This window comes from Ruditapes philippinarum, unplaced genomic scaffold (genome assembly GCF_026571515.1).
Source record: "Ruditapes philippinarum isolate M1 unplaced genomic scaffold, ASM2657151v2 ctg502_1_1_1_1, whole genome shotgun sequence".
In the NCBI taxonomy this organism is placed as follows: domain Eukaryota; kingdom Metazoa; phylum Mollusca; class Bivalvia; order Venerida; family Veneridae; genus Ruditapes; species Ruditapes philippinarum.
The window spans coordinates 232,236-251,813 of NW_026852806.1; the positions used below are offsets into that span (position 1 = coordinate 232,236).

Consider the following 19,578-nt stretch of genomic DNA (forward strand, 5'->3'; position numbering starts at 1 on the left):
CTGTTGGCTGGCTAACTAAGTTCATCTTGATATCCCCAAAATTGGTAATGGACAGTACCAAAAATAGAAGCTGGACAAGTCCATTTAAAAATTTAGAAAGATAACAGGTAAAAATACATTTATTGTATGTATTGACTTTTACAGGTCACAATTCCGAGGACTCTGAGAATTGGAAGACACCAGTGAAAGTGTTTAGTGACAAAAGACGAGGAAAATCTAAGGCAGATAAGAAACTGTCAAGGAGGATAAGGTAATTCATATTGATTTAGGGTGTTAATTTAACATTATAGTTGATCAATTATGGTAAAGAACATTTTTTCTTGCATAGTTTTAAGTTTGCTACTCTAATTTGAGAATTTTTCAGCTTTTATTGGTTATGGTATTATAACTGAAGTTCCAACCTTCTGCAAACAAGATGTATAGCGTCTATGAATATATTTCAATGTTATGTTCTTGGTTAGATTTGTATTCATAGTTATGTGAGGCAATAACATGCAGTAGGAGCCGTTACTTCAACCACACTGCCATTGCTTAAAATGTTTTTGAAAGTCTATTAATAAAAATTTGTTTGTTTTGTCATATCAAATGTTCATATTCACAATGTGTGAATAATAATATGTGCAACTTCATTTATTTATCTCTTTTTTTTCCCCCTAAGTTTTCTATTACATTCTTTACAATTGCATTTCTTTATGCACTGTAAGCATTGTTTATCAGGCAATGTTTAATGTTAAAAACACATTAAATAATTTGTTATCATAGATGTTCAGGTTAAAATAAACCTAGTTTATTGAGGCACTTTATCTTTAGAAGTATGATATATTTGAAAAATACAAATACTAATTTGTAACTTTTAGTCACAAAACGCATATTTGGATCTTTCAATCAAAAAACATATTCAATTCGTTGAAGGGATTATATCAGAAATGCATGTTATATCAGACACAAACAATGCTAAGACATTGAATTTTTACTAAGTTTTAAGGACAAAGTTGTAATTTTAGATCATACTACAAGGAACAAGATCAGTTGATAAAGGCGTTTGAAGATATTCAGCTGGATCAGATGTGTGCAGAAGATGAAGAGGAACAAAATATACAGATGCAGAAAAGATCAAGCAATCTTGCTAAAGCTTCATTCGCTGTCAATCTGGTGAGAATGAAATACGTGCTTATATTTTGTATATTACTGTAAAGTTTGTTGTTACCAGTGTACTTGATCTTGATTTAAAATATCTGGGACAACATAACAGGACTTGGTAAACAGTCTTATGTTGTCATCCAATTAGCAATCAGTCAATTGCTAAGCATATATATTCATGTTGTTTTTATAAAAATATAAATTCATTGATTGATATTTATAACATTGTGAGGAGAACTATAGAATTGTTTAAATCCCACGCCGATTAGCTAAACTTTGTCTTATTTGCACTGTTTACCATAGTCAAAAAATACGCTTACACAGTGAGCAAGATGACAAAATGGCGGTGTGTGCGTCTGATTATACGAAAAGATAACCCAGAGCTAATCTCTAGTTGCTTGTCCCATTTAATTATGTCCCTAAAAATAGAGAGAGTAATGAAACCAATACAGACTCTGACACAAAATAAAATTTTATACAAATAGAGATCGATACAAGGCAAATAGAAACAGTTGACTGCCAATATCTAGAATTTCAAGGGACCTGACATTCTGTATTGAGATAAATGAAATTCAAGTCACCAGGAGCTGCTGCAATGACCTTGTCCGTGTAAATGTTTATACTTAATTGATGTATGAAGTTGTAGGTCTACTTGTATATGTCAGGGCTATTTTTCCTTCTATAACAGGGACAGGTATAAGGCCCCTTCACAATTCAAAATTGCACTTTTTTTTCACAAAGCGGCAGAAAAAATCACAACCTCAAAAGGGATTTTACAAAATATAGGGACTTTGTCTTTCAAATACATTGTTTACCTTCCGGTAAAACTTAATTTACGCCAATTGCAATAACACAGAAATAGTTTATTCAAGTTAAATGGTTTTTGGGCATGTTACTTGAAGCTTTACACAGATCAGAATTATAATCTTTCAAAATGTCGCAAAATGCCAAGTAATATGTCATTTTTTTCACAATTTTATGATTTATTACATGCTTTTCGGTGGTTTATAGAAATATATCAGTGATTTAAAACTGGTAATTTCACTGTTTGAAACAGTGAAATTACCACTTTGATAATTTCACTGTTTTGAATTTAAGCCCCTTACGTTGTTTCAGTGAAATACCAGCGTGCACAGAAATTGGTACCAACTTAATGACGTGAAAATGACGTCACGTTGAATTATTATTTGGCGCGCTTTTCATTCAGTATTAGGTTTAATGTCTTTTTAAAACGTTTCTTTGCATATAATAAAAAGAAAATTTGTTTAGTTTAGTGTAAGATCGAAATATATTTCACCTTGTGAACACCAAAAGTTCATATTTCACTCGTGGCTGCGCCACTCGTGAAATATACCTTTTGGTGCTCACTCGGTGAAATAGACAGGACTGATTTTAAGGAAATATGAATGCTAGAGGCATTTTATAGTACAAGTAATATATAGAGTGTTTTAACCTAATACGGGTATGCTGAAGACGATGAGGGTGGATACCAAGAAAATAAAATTGACCTTGACCTTCAAAAGGTCAATTCAAAATGGCCGCTTAAAAATACTAAAATAGGTCATTAAAACTAAGATACAATTTGATGCAATTAATTATTCTTGTCAAAATCAAATGATTATTCAATATTCGTTAAGTTTATACAATTATTAAGTTAATTAATTACAAATTTCTAGTAATATATAAGGTAAACGCGTAAAAAATCACCCCAAAACAAGGTCATAAAGGTCATATATATTTTTATTTCGCAAAGCATGATTATTATTATCATGTGAGGTAAAACTATATTTTATTATTAAACTAATATCATATTTAAGAATCTACTAAATGAATTTGATACTGAAGCTTTGAAAGAACTTTACTGTGTAATGTAATAAAGCTCTCAATATGGTTTCATATGTATATTTCAAATTATACTCATGAATTGAATGCCCTTTTGTTTATATGTACACATCACAGTCTGAAGCATTGGCTTTGATAAGTCGTTTAGTCTTTCAATATGTTGTTTTCTGATTTTTGTTTACTGCTCAAGAATGTGACAAAGGCTATGTCGGTCTTAAAAATAAAAACGATTAGCGGGCAGATTCAAATAAATTTAATTATTAGCATTTCCAAAAATGCTAGAAATCGCCGTTCAGCCAGGTTTTCGAAAAAACAAATCGTGAAAAAACCTCATTCCTGAACAAAAGAGCTAATGTTTGTTCTCTTAAGAGAAATATTCCATATATTGTTTACCCATTAGAAGTCCCCACACATTCAAGGTTTGCACATAAAGAAAGTAGTTTAATTCTATATAAAGCTAACACGACAAAAACATGGCGAATGGCGTGCACAGTAGGGGTCCCTTTTTGAGTTTTTTTGTCTTTTGATTTGTTATCATGTGGCATTTGATTATGCATTTTGAATGGCTTATGGCAGGTGTTGTTCAGGGAGAAATGGTTAAATCTTGTTAATATTATATGTCGCCATCCAGGAACAGCAACAATAACAAAACATCTAGGTAAGGTAATGTAAATCAGTGACTTGTAAGAAAATTAGGGTTGACTGAGTTAGAGATTCCTTAGGAGACATTCTGTTTGATTTTAGGGTTTTTATGGATTCCACTGCAAAACAATAAGGTTATGAGCGTATCATGCCATGATCTCATTTGACTTTGAACCTAGGTTGACCAAGGCTATCCTATCCGGTAATTTGGCAAACGCAACTGTAACGCTTTCATTTTCAAATCCCACAAGCATCAGCTGAAATGCAATTGAGAACCTGGTGAATGTTTAAAGTTTTTGGCAAATAGGTTATATGCTTAGGCTGAGAAAATTGTTAGCATTTAAAAGTGTGGCTTGTTTTAAAACAAGTCTATTAGGACAAGTGAACTATTACGGGTGGCTTAAAATTAACATTAGTGATCCCAACACTATCCATGAAGCCAACTCATCGGTCTGTAAATACCAAAAGGACTTTTTGTCCATATTTTTAAGGGTAACTGTAGCAAATGTATGGTGGTTAGGGACTAGTGGTGGAGTAGTGGTGGTAAGAACTGATAAGTATTCATACAGTCATACTTGTCTTCTGATAAGCCTCCTACAACTTTTATATGGGAAGCTCGCTCTCAGATTAAATAATGTTACCAATGATGCTGAGTGTCTTGGGGACTTACGTTTTGTGATAGTGGTGGTAATTGTAGTTATAGGAATGTCCCAGTGAGTAATGGTGGGGGAAGAGTAGTTTAAGAATGGCTCAGCCTCTGACCATTTAGTAATGTTCTCAGTCAGGATAACTGCAAGAAAATCATTACCTTTAGAAACAAATAACTCAAATTTTACACGCCTTAAAGGCTGTAGTAGCCATAATCAGACCTGGGGCAAATTACTTTAAAAGGTAAGTGATTAAGTCACAATTATTTCTTAATCTTTTACAACAATAAGAATGGTTAACTTTTTCTCCAGAGATTGACCGGATAACATTATTTTTACGTGCGCAATTATGATTACTTTCTATTGTTTCATTTTAAAATTGCAAAGACCTAGCTATTTTGTGTTTTATTAACAAATTTGGAAAATATTTGGATAACAAAACCTATGCAAATATGAAATATTTAGATGAGTAATCAAATACTTTTGTTTGTAATAAAATGAAGGTATCACATAAGTGTGATAATACAAAGCAAACTTATTTCATTTGAACTTTGCACACTTGTTCACCATTATGACCCTAACCTGTAGACTGGAAGAGGTAACTGTATCAAGCATTTTGACAGAATTATGCCCCTTTTTCGACTTAGAATTTACATTAGAGTTTTTGTAAAACCTCAATTTTTTTTCAAAGTCCATTGACAAATGGCTTTGAAACTTTGCACACTTGTTCACCATTATGACCCTAACCTGTAGACTGGAATAGGTAACTGTATCAAGCATTTTGACAGAATTATGCCCCTTTTTCGACTTAGAATTTACATTAGAGTTTTTGTAAAACCTCAATTTTTTTTCAAAGTCCATTGACAAATGGCTTTGAAACTTTGCACACTTGTTCACCATTATGACCCTAACCTGTAGACTGGAAGAGGTAGCTGTATCAAGCATTTTGACAGAATTATGCCCCTTTTTCGACTTAGAATTTACATTAGAGTTTTTGTAAAACCTCAATTTTTTTTCAAAGTCCATTGACAAATGGCTTTGAAACTTTGCACACTTGTTCACCTTTATGACCCTAACCTGTAGACAGGAGGAGGTAACTGTATCAGGCATTTTGACAGAATTATGCCCCTTTTTTGACTAAGAATTTACATTAAAGTTTTGTAATACCTCAAATATTTTCATAGTCCATTGACATATGGACTTGAAACTTTGCACACTTGTTCACCATTTTGACCCCAACCTGTAGACAGGAGGAGGTAACTCTATCAAGCGCTTTGACAGAATTATGCCCCTTTTTCGACATAGAATTTACGATAAAGTTTTACCTCAAATATTTTCAAAGATTTAAGTCCATTGACATAGGGCTTTGAAACAAATTTAAATTTTATACTCTTCCTTGAGAGCATAATAGGACGCTCTCCAAGGCCTATAACTGTAATATGGATTTAAAGAAAAAAAAATCCCTTTTGTTTACAAAGAAAATTTTACACTATCAAGGCTTTTTTACTATCAAGCACTAAGAATAGTTAAGCATTGCTGTCCTACCAACAGCTCTTGTTGTTTTTTTAAATGACTCATTGTTTTCCTGTTATGACACTTAAGTTTGGCTATATGACTCATTGTTTTGAAACATGTGAATCCAAAAACCCATTGTCATTGATTTCTAGATTAATCACTGTTCTCGTGAACACTTTTAAAGTTATGTTTCCTTTAACAATGAACAATTCTTACACCATCATACACCATCTGTTTTTGTTAATTTTGTACAATTGTTCTTATTTATTTTGCTTGTTTCAGATAACAAATATGACGTAACATTTATTATTACATTTCAAGAGGCTTTTCTATTTTTCCCAATGTCTGACCATGTCTGTTAAGTTTTGTTATTAAGCAGAAAAAAAATTGATTGCCTCAAAAAAGACAAATACAACTCTTTATTTGCCAATTGACATCATTTTCTAACACATCTACCCGTCCATTTCCTAAACTTAATATCTAAATAAAATAAGACAATAATCTTACTTATTTGCATGCAGTACCATTACTATTGCTGTCCAATAAATGAATGTGAAAACATTTTTCAGACAGATTATTGTCATTTTGATAACATGTGAATCTAATTTCAAATTTGGACAGAAATAATGTCGACTGATATTTCAACATGAGAAAGATTAGTTGAACCTCATCCGTCAAGTTAATATATGATTTTTATGCAGAAAACCTTGGACACTTGCTTTTTTACGTATCACATCCTTATGTATATGTCATTTAATCTTTTGACCTGTAATAACCTGTTGACTAACACGTCCATCATAACTAATTTCAATTTCAGGTTTTATTGATTATAAAAGCTATAGCAGTAGCTTTATCTGGGTCACTATCAATTATATCAAGTCTGGTAGATTCTGTCGTAGATCTTATGTCCGGTGTGATAATTTGGTGGACGTCACACGCCATGAAGAGTCGCAACATTTACCATTATCCTGAAGGTAACATTTGCGGGAACAAAACTTTTTTGCATCATTTCTACCTCCCTTTCCTTAGACTAGTTTATACAGTTTTTCAAGGGTAAATTTTTCCTGAAAATGAACATAATTAAATGTTTACAGATCCTACTCATAGCGAAAGCTGTCGCCGTCGGGTTATCCAGTTCAGTGTCAATAATTTCAAGTTTGGTGGATTCTGCCGTTGACCTGTTTTCTGGTATTATAATCTGGTGGACATCACGGGCCATGAAGAACAGAAATATATACCAGTATCCAGGGGGTAATACATGCATGGTGTTATAATATGTTTATTTCTCAGGCAAACTGCTTTTAGAAATTTTTGTTTTCCTGACTTTTATTAACAAGATAATTCAAGTTACTGGTTCTTGTTTATGATAAATTAGAATTACTGTTTCCTCTTTACAGTGAATTAAAATTACTGGATGCTGTTTATGATAATTTAAAATTACTGGTTCCTGTTTCATCATAAGCAAGAAATGTAGGCGTATTCATATGAAAAAATATTATACTGTCACATGATTATCTTATTAAAAGTACTTTTAAGAGAAATAAAGTACATATAGTAGGTTTTACCATTTCACAATCAACCCTGGTCAAACTGTATAAATTAACTAAGTCTCAATATTTCCACTAAGAGACCGGCTAATTTTACATAGTGATATTTCATAGATGCCTGTCTCTACAAACGGCGACCATCATAAGAAGTCCTGGTGCATAATTTGTTGGGCTAAGATTTGTCTAGGCAACTCATTGTGACCATGAGCATCTAAAAAATAGGAAATTAGGAACTTTAAAATAAGGAAGTTAGGAATATTAGCATCATAGTCTTTCTATTTTTATGCTCCCCGAAAAATTTCGGGGGAGCATATAGTCGTCTGGTTGTCCGTCCGTCTGTCCCAATTCGTGTCCGGCCCATAACTTAGTTATTTGAAGTCGGATTTTAAAACTATTTCACAGAAATGATCACCATATTGAGACGACGTGTCGCGCGCAACATTTGGGTCGCTACCTTGAAGGTCAAGGTCACAGCATGACCTTGCATCAAAATAGTGTCCGGTCCATAACTTCTTTATTTGAAGTCGGATTTTAAAACTATTTCACAGAAATGATCACAATATTGAGGTGATGTGTCGCGCGCAACATTTGGGTTGATGATCACCATATTGAGACGACGTGTTGCACCCAACATTTGGGTCGCTACCTTGAAGGTCAAGGTCACAGCATGACCTTGCAGCAAAATCCTGTCCAGCCCAAAACTTCATTATTTGAAGTCAGATTTTAAAACTATTTCACAGAAATAATCACCATATTAAGACTTCGTGTCGCACGCAACATTTGGGTCGCTACCTTGAAGGTCAAGGTCACAGCATGACCTTGCAGCAAAATCTTGTCCGGCCCATAACTTTGTTATTTGAAGTCAGATTTTAAAAATATTTTACAGAAATGATCACAATATTGAGATGATGTGTCGCGCGCAACATTTGGGTTGCTATCTTGAAGGTCAAGGTCACAGCATGACCTTGCAGCAAAATCGCGTTCGGCCAGTAACTTCGTTCCTTGAAGTCGGATTTAACAACTATTTCACAGGGATGATCACCATATTGAATCGACGTGTCACATGCAACATTTGGGGTGCTACCTTGAAGGTCAAGGTCACAGCATGACCTTGCAGCAAAATCGTGTCTAGCCCATAACTTCCTTATTTGAAGTCTGATTTTACAACTATTTCACAGAAATGATCACCATATTGAGACAATGTGTCGTGCACAACATTTGGGTTGTTTTTACACTTTGAACTTTGTCTGTGACATAACTCTGACACTACAAGAGGTATACCTTCCTTTGTCCAAAACCTATTCGGGGAGCATCACCCGGTTCAACCGGCTCTTGTTTAGTTAGGGAGTATCATAAAAGACTCTTGATTTCAGATGCATGTTAAAGAGCATGGAAACACAAGGCTATCTAATTTGTATGAGGGGGTGTAGCCCCTGAGTATAAATCAGATTGCCAAATGTTTTGATGATCTTTCTCTTTTGTATCCCAGGCAAAAATAAAAACACGTTCCCTGTTATCATATTGTGAAACCTAAATAAAAAGTAACCAATGAACAAGCATCTGAATAAGACTTTCTATTGTTATCCCTTTCCCTTGCGTAACAATAAGTAACCCCCAGAAAAAATGAGCCAAACAACGAGCATGCTCTTGAGTGCGAATAACTAATACCTGCTCTCCAGTTAACACACTGTGCATGTATGTGTATACGATTTAATTCTGACACATTTTCAAAAGAAAAGTCTCCAAACTATGATACGTGTTTGTTTTGTCTGTAAAGCAGTTTGCCTGATAATGTTCCTACCTAGACTATGTGTAACTGGGAGATAGCGCTAGTGGCCTGGGAACTATGTGTTGTTATCTTGTATAAAAACTAGAAAAGCTTTGGGCATTAATTAATGTGTCATTTGATAGTAAGCTTTTGGTATAAATATTATGGGATAGATATGTTTATGGAATTGCTTATGAGATGTTTGTTTCTGCCTTAATCATTTATGTAGCTTCAATTACATTTTATGGGATATGTAAACTTCCATAATACAGTTTTACCTATAATGAAAACTGTATTTGGTTAACTGATTAATATTGCATTAAGTTTCATGTCAATATTGTTCTTCTCATATTTAAGATATTGTTTTCTGTGTAGGTAATATCAATATTAAAAAAAAATCTTTAAGTTAAATCAATATTCAATAATAACAAATTTATGAATTTTTGAAAAACTTGCATGGATATTCTGTAAGAGTTATTTCCCTTTATTTAGTTATTTTTTGCTTTATCTATTAAGAGTTATTTCCTTTTACTTAGGTTTTTTTCTTTATTTGTTTCTCTTTCATTTTCAATTTTAATACATGTATATCTGTGTATGGATAATATTAATATTGCCTTTGTGTTTTGATTTCCTGTTTGATTGGAATGGGGCAAAGTTTTAAGGGCTTTATGTATAAACTATTAAACAAGTGTGCATTTATTCCTTCCTCAGCTGGTATTGTAGAATGTGTTGGAGATTAATTTACAAACCACATTTTCTGATATTAGGAAAGTTACTTAGGGGAATGGTTTAGGTTACTGACATTGAATTGCTTGATTCTGACTGCTGGGGGTAGGAATTCTGCCCGCTGGGGTTAGGAATTCTGACTGCTGGGGGTAGGAATTCTGATTGCTAGGGGTAGGAATTCTGCCCGGGACTCCCAACTTCTCTGATGCAAGGAAGTTATTTGGTCAGCTTACTAACTCTAATGAATATTTTAGTTTATATGTTTTGAATACAAAGTAAACAGGTTTTGTTTTCAATTATCACTGTTCCTTTAGCTACAGTCAGACAGATCAAATAACAGAACAAAGTTCTAGTATTTAATAATGCATAATTTTGCAGATTTATAAATTTTTTAAAAAAATACTTAAACACAAATGATATTATTAAAATATTGCTTTTAAAGCATGTGTTTCAAATAGATTTCTTATATTCTTGAATGTTTATTTAGATTATTAGAAGTTAAAGATTATTTTACCTTAGTGTTGTTTTTTTTTTCTACAGTGTGTACATGAAGTAGTGAATTTTTCACTTTCTAGTGACCGCTATAATTTTATAGTTTTGATATGTAGATATCTCATAACAAATGTCTTAAAGCAGCATGCCTCCAGATTCATGCTAACTTTCATGAAAACTTTGAAAATGTATTTAATTAAAAAGAAAAATATTGTGAAGTGAACAAAGAAAATAATTTTCACACACTGCAAACAGCATTAATTTTACAACCCATGTAAATTACCAAAAAAGGCATGCAGCTTGAAACCTTTACTTGCTGGAACTAAATGTGATTAGCCTTTGCCAACATTGAAGAGCCAGGCCATCTTACATACATTGTTTCTATGCAATCTGACTGGCTTCATATGGTTTGTTGGCAATTCAATCTTTGTATTTGGATATTGAAATCCCTTAATGTTTAAATAGACTGTTCCAAAGTCCAAGCAGGACAAATCTATTGCATAAATACAGCAGGTTCAAGGTTAAATGTCATAAGGTCAAAATCATAATGATAAAGTAACAGTTTTGTAAGTCTAGATGAAAAGTAAATTATTTCAATGACATCCATAGCAAACTAGTTTAGAATAAGTCAACCACAGTTTTATATTTCATTTAATTATTGTAAGTTTGTTAAATATTTAGAAACATTGATTGTAATTTATGACAGTGATAACCAAGAGAAAGATAAGTTTGAATTTCGTAAGTTTAAAAAAACCAAGAACTTCATCATTTTTCACATCGTAATGTGCTCTTTTTCAACTTTAAAATATTCTTTGAAAATTTTGTAGAGGTTGGCAGTTAAGCTGAGAATTATTAAAATTTTATAGCATTTGTGTTTTTATCTTTGTTTGGCAAAGGAGTGTGGCAGTAAATTCTACAGTAGTCAGCTATTTCACTTGCTGCCAGGGCTTTTGAGGTCACTGAGGTGTCCTGTATTGAGTACATGACTAATATTTATACGTATACATGTATATAATTTCAGGGAGATCAAGACTGGAACCTATCGCTATTGTTATACTGTCTGTCATCATGTCTCTGGCGTCATTTCAACTGATCGTTGAATCTGTACAGATTATTGTCGGGTATTCATCGGGGAAAGGAAATCTTCCGTCAGTACAGCTACCCGTTATTCTCATTGCAGTTAGTACTATTGGTAAGTACTATTGGTTTCGTAGCTATAATCTTTAAATTGCTAAAATTGTGAAATCAGTTTGTTCTGCTGTAACTTTGAAACTATTCACTGTGAAAGGTAAAATTTCAGTATCATACTTTAGTACTAAAAAGCTAAGATTAAGCATACACAGGTTCGAATATTAGCTAGCATAAGCACAAAATGTGTGTTAAATTTAAAAAAAAAATGCAATTTTATAAATACTCATTCAACAGAAATAGAGAGCACCTGTTATTTGGTGCATGCATTGTTATGATGTTGTTATATTTTAACGACTACATGCAAACTGTTACCAAAGTTTGCTGCTCACTGTTAAAATCTAATAAATCCCAAAGCTAAGATTAAGTAACCAGCAGTGTTGAAATGGTGTAGACTGTATTGGTGTGCAGTTTGGCTTAGCTTTTAACTGATAGTAGTGTACACCTTGTTTTCTTTAGTGCTTAAAAATAAATAAATAAACGTGACTAACAATAGCTACAAGAATATCTGTACCATAAGCTAGTAATCAAAGTAACTGCCAGCAGTACCAAGTCTTGTCAGACTGCCCTGAATTCTGAATAAGCAAATGTAATTTTCACAGATGTTCTGGTGACATACTAGAGGTCTTGTAATGAATGATAATAACTCACAGTATTAAACTGATATCCAACTAGGTTATGGAATATCGGTGGTTCTACTTATCACCTGCTCATGCCTGTAATAATCCAAAGAGAGGCAACCGCAGCCACTAGTAAAACTTAAAAGTCGCCATGTGATCTGTACAGTGTTGATGTCACTTTAAAACTCTATATATAAAAAATCATAACCTTTATGTATGTAACAATGTGCATATATATATTTTTTCTGTATTTCAGTGTCAAAGTTTATATTGTTTATGTTGTGTTATTGTTGGGGTAAACACAGTAGTTCAGTGCAGGCGCTGGCTCAAGACCACAGGAATGATGTCTTATCAAACATTGTAGCCATAGTCTGTGGTTACCTAGGTAACCATTTTATTTCATTTAACTTAAAATTTCATTAATTTTGTTATGCACCTTACTCTTTTATTGCTAATTGATTGAATTGTTAGTGAAACATTGTTGTGCTTCATGCTTGTGTAAAAAAGGAGGAGTTAACAGTTATTGAAGGAGGGGTCATAATTGTTAAAGAAGGTGTTACTATTGTTGCGGGAGGAGTCACAGTTCTTAAGAGAGATAATCTCAAATATTAATTATACTCACAATATAGTAATTAAAATCTGAAATATTATAATTATACGGAGTGTTTGAAATCTGTTGCTTTAACACAGTTCAACCAATTACAGATTAAGTTTAGAAACCTCAAATATTTAGAAGATTTAAAGAGACAATGGTATTTCAAAACATTTATGCTTGTATCATTTGTAAGGAATATGATTTCAAAGAAATAATTTTCAAGTTCCATTGTGATGCAAAAGTTAAAGTTGGCAAAAGGGAGATTATGCTGTCATTTTTAGTAGGAAACATTTATTGATTAATCTCCCTTTATCTGAACTGATATTTAAATTTAGAGAATTTATAACTGTTAGATCATACCTGAAATATATAAGATGTCTTGTCACTCTCAGTAAAGCGGAATTATGATCATGTGTCCTAGTTACGAGAGTGTGGAAATAATTTAAATTAATGAACATAATGCATAAAATTGGGGACTAAATATTACCCTTCAGTTTAGCTGTAAAGTCCGTATATGACTTGATTTATGGCCGAGCTTGCTTGCAGAAGGTCTTTGATTCTCCTCAGGTGCCTGTCTACAAATACCTGAAATAATAAGTACCTGAGAGTTTCCAGCACCGGATAATGAGAAAATCGTGTTGTTAAGCCTAAGTACCCAAACAATATTTGATAACACTTCTTGAAAGCATCCCTGTTAAACCTAACAAATATAAAAACACACACACTTCTGTTTCAAGGGGTTCTAAGCTTGAGTCCTATCAAGGACAATTTGCTATACATTGTTCACCAGCTTGTAGATATTTACTTCACCTAGATGTAAATGTTCACTTTACCTTGTTGTTTATATTATCTTCACATTGGTGTCAGTGTTCACTTCTGCTTACTTTACGTTGGTGTAATCTGGTACCTAATATAATTTGGCATCGAAAAAGACAGATTGATTTTAGTAACCCAATTGTTCAGCGTAAAAATCAAAAGTCGGTGGGCATGCCTTGTGCATAAAACTGTATATGTATAACTGTGTATAATATGCATGTACTTGACAAAATTTCCTTTCCTGTATAGTGTAAATAATAAGTCATTTTATTGTTTCAGGATCAAAAGAGTTTATCAGTGAAGTTGATACAGAAGATGTGAAGTACATTGATCCAATCGGTGCTATCCTAATTAGTGTATATATATTGGTCAACTGGTGGAGAACTGGTTATGGTAATAATTTATCTACATTATATAATGATTGAGGGAAGCATATTTATCACACACCCATGCCACTTTTGTGACCCTGTAAAAATGTTATTGCAGGGCCGTGCATATATTTTGATGTGACGTCATTCACGTGATGCAAACATAGTGTAAAGATGTGCTAAATGATAGCATTATACTGCGCATTAATGAAAAAAAGATTCTTTTTCACTTTAAACAGTCTTCATTTTGGTATGTGATATAGAATAAAGTATTCATGTAGGCTCACATAATATAGTTTTATTCTACTTGTTCAATAAATTCAGTATTGAACTTACACTCATTCAATATTTTCTATTTATTACTATATTGATTTTAGATTAAGATAATAATGTAATATGCATTCAATTGTGAAGAAATCTGGTTGCTATATTGAACCACACTTTAGTCTACTTCCTGGAACAAATTCGGACATTTACTGGTAAGAGATTAACCATGAAAAAAACATGGTAGTTCTTGCAGGAGGGTTCAAACCCACAGTCCCTAGGTTGGAGGTTGACACCTTTCCTTATTACTAGGCCTTAATTTCAGATTGAATGTTGAACATTCAAATTACCATGATATCCCCGAAATTGATATTGGACAGTTCCAAAAATGAAAGTTGGACAAGTCCATTTAAATAAATTAAGCAGGGTTTTACTACTGGGTTGTTCCAATTTGAGAAAGGACAAGTTTGTTACACAGATTCATTGGGGGAAGGGTTGATATTTAGTTTGTACAGAATTTATTTTAGTTTCATTTGTGTATAAAGCTATAAGCTTACAGGCCCACTCTTAAACCAGTCATTATTTAGCAATGAGAGTAAAGTTTCTTGCTAAAGGGAACAGCAGCTTGTTCATGATGGCATTTGAACCCAGACGGCCAGCAAGTTTATACTTGTATTTATTATCCTTGTTTTTGTTTACAGATCAGATCAAGCTTCTGACGGGTCACACGGCAGATCCGAATTTTCTTAGCATGATAACGTGGATTTGTTTAAATCATCATCATGAAATTATATACATAGACACAGTGAGAGCGTTCCATTTCGGTAACAACTTCCTTGTGGAGGTTGACATTGTTCTTCCAGAGGAGATGTCGTTGAAAGAAGCGCACAATATTGGTGAATCTCTGCAACAGAAGTTAGAAAAGTTCAAGTTAGTGGAACGGGCATTTGTCCACCTTGATTATGAAATAGAACATAATCCAACGGAGGAGCACAAAATGATTTGATAATTAGGGTCGAGTGTTGCTGAGGGCAAGTTTTGCGAGGGTCAGAAATCGAGGGTGAGGGAGAAGACTGAGAGTTGGATGGATATAATGGTTGACATTGGATTGTGGAAAGATGTTGATAAAAATGGAGGAGGAATTATATTTAATGTATTTTTACCATAGAAATATTCTTAAATATTTACCGGTATATGAACATTTTTATAGTATTTTCTATACATTTATAATATTTGTTTTTTGTTTTTACTACTGCTGCCAATTATATTTATTTAATAATGCTTGCAATCCTTTCCTTATTGTTTTTTTAGCTTGACTATACAAAGTATATGGAGCTGTCCTACTTGCCCCGGTGTCCGCGTCCACGTCCAGATTTAGGATTAAAGTTTTGGTGCAGTAAAATATTTTTCATTATAACTTTTTCATTTCTTAAGGTATCAACTTCAAACTTCAAATATATGTTCCATATCTTCAACCACATCTTATGTGACAAGGTTCATAACTCTAGCACCAATATTTTCAGATTTATCTCCTCTTGAACTTAAAAAATACAATTTTTTACTGTTACTTCTTTATTTCTTAAGGGATCAACTTCATACTTCAAATATATGTTCCTTATCATCAACCACATCTTATGTGACAAAGGTCATAACTCTAGCACCAATATTGCAAAAATTATCTCCCCATAAACTTAGATTTCTTTACTTGAAAAATGTTACTTTTTACTCGAACTTCTTTAGTTGTAAAGGTATCTACCTCAAAACTTCAAATACTTATTCCTTATCATCAATTACATTTTATGTGACAATGTTCATAACTCTTGAAGCAATATTTTCAAATTTATCTCTCATTGAACTTGGGATTTCCTTTAAGAAATAACTTTTTTACTTTTTGTGTCGCCTTGAAAAGGTGACATATAGGGGTTACTTTTGTCGGCGGCGTCAGTGTCGGCGGCGGCGTTGTCGGCGTCCCCTAAAGCTTGTCCGGAGCATAACTCAGTCACTATAAGTCTGATTGACTTCAAACTTGGTATGCATGCTTCTTTCAATAACCCGAAGTGCAGTGCACAAGGACAGTACTCTGCAGTTCTTATTTTTTGAGTTATTGCCCTTTGTTAACTTTCATACTTTAATTTTGTCCGGGCCTTTTCTCTTCAGCTAAAAAAGCTATGGACTTGAAACTTCATAGGATGATAGATCTCATTAAGAAGAAGTGCAGTGCATAAGAACCGGTACTCTGCACTTCCTAATTTTTGAGTTATTGCCCTTTGTTAATTTTCATACTTTATTTTTGTCCGGGCCATTTCTCCTAATGTATAAAAGCCATGGACTTGAAACTTCATAGGATGATAGGTCTCATTAAGAAGAAGTGCAGTGCACAAGAACAGGTACTCTGCATTTCTTATTTTTTGAGTTATTGCCCTTTGTTTATTTTCATACTTTAATTTTGTCTGGGCCATTTCTCCTTAAGTATAAAAGCTATGGACTTGAAACTTCATAGGATGATAGATCTTATTAAGAAGAAGTGCAGTGCACAAGAATCAGTACTCTGCATTTCTTATTTTTTGAGTTATGGCCCTTTGTTAATTTTCATACTTAATTTTTGTCCAGGCCATTTCTCCGAAAGTATAAAAGTTATGGACTTGAAACTTCATAGCATGATAGATCTCATTAAGAGAAAGTGCAGTGCATAAGAACTGATACTCTGCATTTCTTTTTTTTTTGAGTTATTGCCCTTTGTTGATTTTCTTACTATTTTTGTCCTGGTCATTTCTCCTCAAGTATGAAAGCTATGGACTTGAAACGTCATAGAATGATAGATCTTATTGATAAGAAGTGCAGTGCACAGAAACTGCTGCTCTGCACTTATTATTTTTTTAGTTATTGCCCTTTGTTCTTTTTCATATTTCATTTTTGTCCTGGCCATTTCTCCTAAACTACATTGTTCACAAGGCGACACATCCGACTTGCGGAGTTCTAGTTAAGGTATCAACTTCAAATATATATTTCTTGTTATTACACTCATGTTGTGTGATAAGGGGTTCATAACTCTAGTGTGACTATTTGCAGAATTATTCCCCCTTGAACTTGAAATTTATGTTAACAAATGTTATTTTTTTACTATAATTTAATACATAATCATACATAATTGATTTTTCTTTCATAGTTTTGTCTTCCTTACTGCGTCCAGTATTTTATTAGTCGAGCTTCCCTGTCTCCTGTGACAGCTCTTGTTATTATTATCAATATTATTTAAATATTGTATTTCTAATGTCAATTAAAGCTTAAGGTGAATGTTTTTTATACTGCTTATTTTCCTGTATTCATTAGATGTACATTCAAACTGTTTTTACCTATTAAATCTACTAAATATTCATTATTTAGTTTTTCAGCCTTAAATACTGCGAATTCACTTATATTTGTTTGGCATGAAATTTCGTGGTTTTATCAAAACAGGCCTTTTCGTGGGTTCTTAAATTCGTGGATTCTCGTTTTCCTGTTAAAAATAGAATAAAATTCAGTAACCTAATGCAATTAATATCAAAGACTATTTTTAAACTGACAATTTTTAATAGCGCTAATTATTGCATTGCCTGTGTTCCCATATTTACTCGATTATGTCAAGTATTCTTGTTAACACAATCAAGTCCTAGTAGATTATGTGTACAACGATCAAGTATGTATATGCGACATTTGTGACAGTAAATTGAGGACATATAATCGAGTTTTCTTTCAAGTTTCTTAAATATTGCAAACGGATTTAATTTGTCACTAACCTGATTATCTGTCTGTATTTACATCCATTTCACGAAATATCGGCCGGAAAAGATCCGACGCATATGTAATATACAGAACAGAGACAGGGTAAGAAGTATTTGTTGGGATAAATGTTCGTCGGATCTTAAATTCGTGGATTGACCTACCCACGAAAACCACGAAAATTCGTGCCCCACGAATAATAATGATTTTACAGTAGTCACATTGGCTCTTGTTTTGTGTGTGTTTGTTTGAAAAACATGTTGATTTTGTCAGCAAACATGTCAGCATAATTTTCAAAGCAATTAATTTTGACGCCTTAAACATCTGAGGCTTCTCATTCCTATTGTTAACATCTCAGTAATAATGTACTTTCATTGTGAAATACAAAATGTATATGAAAAACTTGATCAGTTTATGTGATTTTTTCTCTTCTAGTTTTTGTTGTTAAAGTATTGAAGATGACGTAAATTGAAATTTTTTGGGGAAAAAAATTTATTATTCTCGTAAATATGATCTCAGAGTGTTTATTTTTATTTGCTTCTTCATTATTTAAGTTTGTATGAAGAAAATAGAAAATTACTTTATAATGAAGAAGGGCATGGTGTTTCTTTTATATTTCTGTCATTTTTATGTGATAGATATCTGAATAAGTGTAGAAATAGTTATTTAATATATTGGGGTGAAGGGTAAATTAATGATTGTTGAATTTGACTTTGTTTTATATATATTTGATTTTAATTTTGTTGACAATTTAGAAAAAGAATTGATTAAATATTGAGAATTTATAGTATGTTATCAAAATGATGACATTTGTATGGATGAAATAAATGTACATGTATGTTAAAGTTTTAAATGTATGTTAAAGTGATGAATGAAATGTTAAAGTTTTAAATGAAATGTTAAAATTATAAATGAAATGTTACAGAGTTTCCGTTAATGACTCTAGTCATTGAATTTTTTGTAAAACTTTTATCTGTCTTCTGTTGCTATACAATAAGGTGAAATTGGAGTACTTGTTACTTGTTTTTGTAAAGAGAATTTTTTTCATTAGTATTCAAAATGCAATTCTGTATTGAGTAACAATGAAAATATAAAATTGTTAGCAGAATTAATGAGCAGAAACAAGTTTATTCATCAGTATCAACCCTTAGCCTGCTGATAATGGTCTGCACTGGTCACATGGGTAGAATCTGTCACCACCAGCCGTGAATTTTTTTAAAAAACATTGCACGATTTAAAAGAATCATTATTGAAACAAATTTTAAAAAAAACAACAACAATTTTTGGGTCACTATTCTAGTTATTTGAGTTGTCTGCCCCTGGGAGTAATATTGCCTACTTAAACTTTGTAAAAAATTGCAATATTCCCGTTAAGTTCCTTAAAGTCAGATTTAGACATATTGTGTTAATTGAATGCTTCAGGGTAGAACTTATATTACATATTATTCATTTCTGTTTTCTTTGTTTGTATTTTGTTGATGCTAGTAAATCTTTTCGCATCATGAATACTAAATACTGTATATATTTTCTAGATCTGATTTTAGTATGATATTACCTTATGACGTGTATATACATTTTATTTGAGTTCTGAAGATTGTGACTTTTTCTAAATCATGATATTTGTACTCCATATTTTTATATCTTGCCGT

At 32.6% G+C, this 19,578-nt stretch overlaps 1 protein-coding gene across 2 annotated transcripts in view; it reads left to right on the top strand.

Moving 5' to 3' along the window:
• LOC132724821 (uncharacterized) overlaps positions 1–16,844 on the top strand; it is a 29,459-nt gene extending 12,615 nt beyond the window's left edge. Inside the window, exons 4-10 of one of the 2 annotated variants that reach the window (XM_060709783.1) lie at positions 145–250; positions 1,005–1,152; positions 6,604–6,760; positions 11,341–11,511; positions 12,384–12,512; positions 13,818–13,931; positions 14,872–16,844. In XM_060709783.1, the coding sequence (XP_060565766.1) occupies positions 145–250; positions 1,005–1,152; positions 6,604–6,760; positions 11,341–11,511; positions 12,384–12,512; positions 13,818–13,931; positions 14,872–15,176 (1,130 nt within the window). In that variant the 3' untranslated portion in view covers positions 15,177–16,844. Of the gene's footprint in view, positions 1–144; positions 251–1,004; positions 1,153–6,603; positions 6,761–6,880; positions 7,038–11,340; positions 11,512–12,383; positions 12,513–13,817; positions 13,932–14,871 lie in introns of both variants that reach the window. The other variant, XM_060709776.1, reaches the window with a different exon arrangement.
• Positions 16,845–19,578: the final 2,734 nt, after the last annotated feature.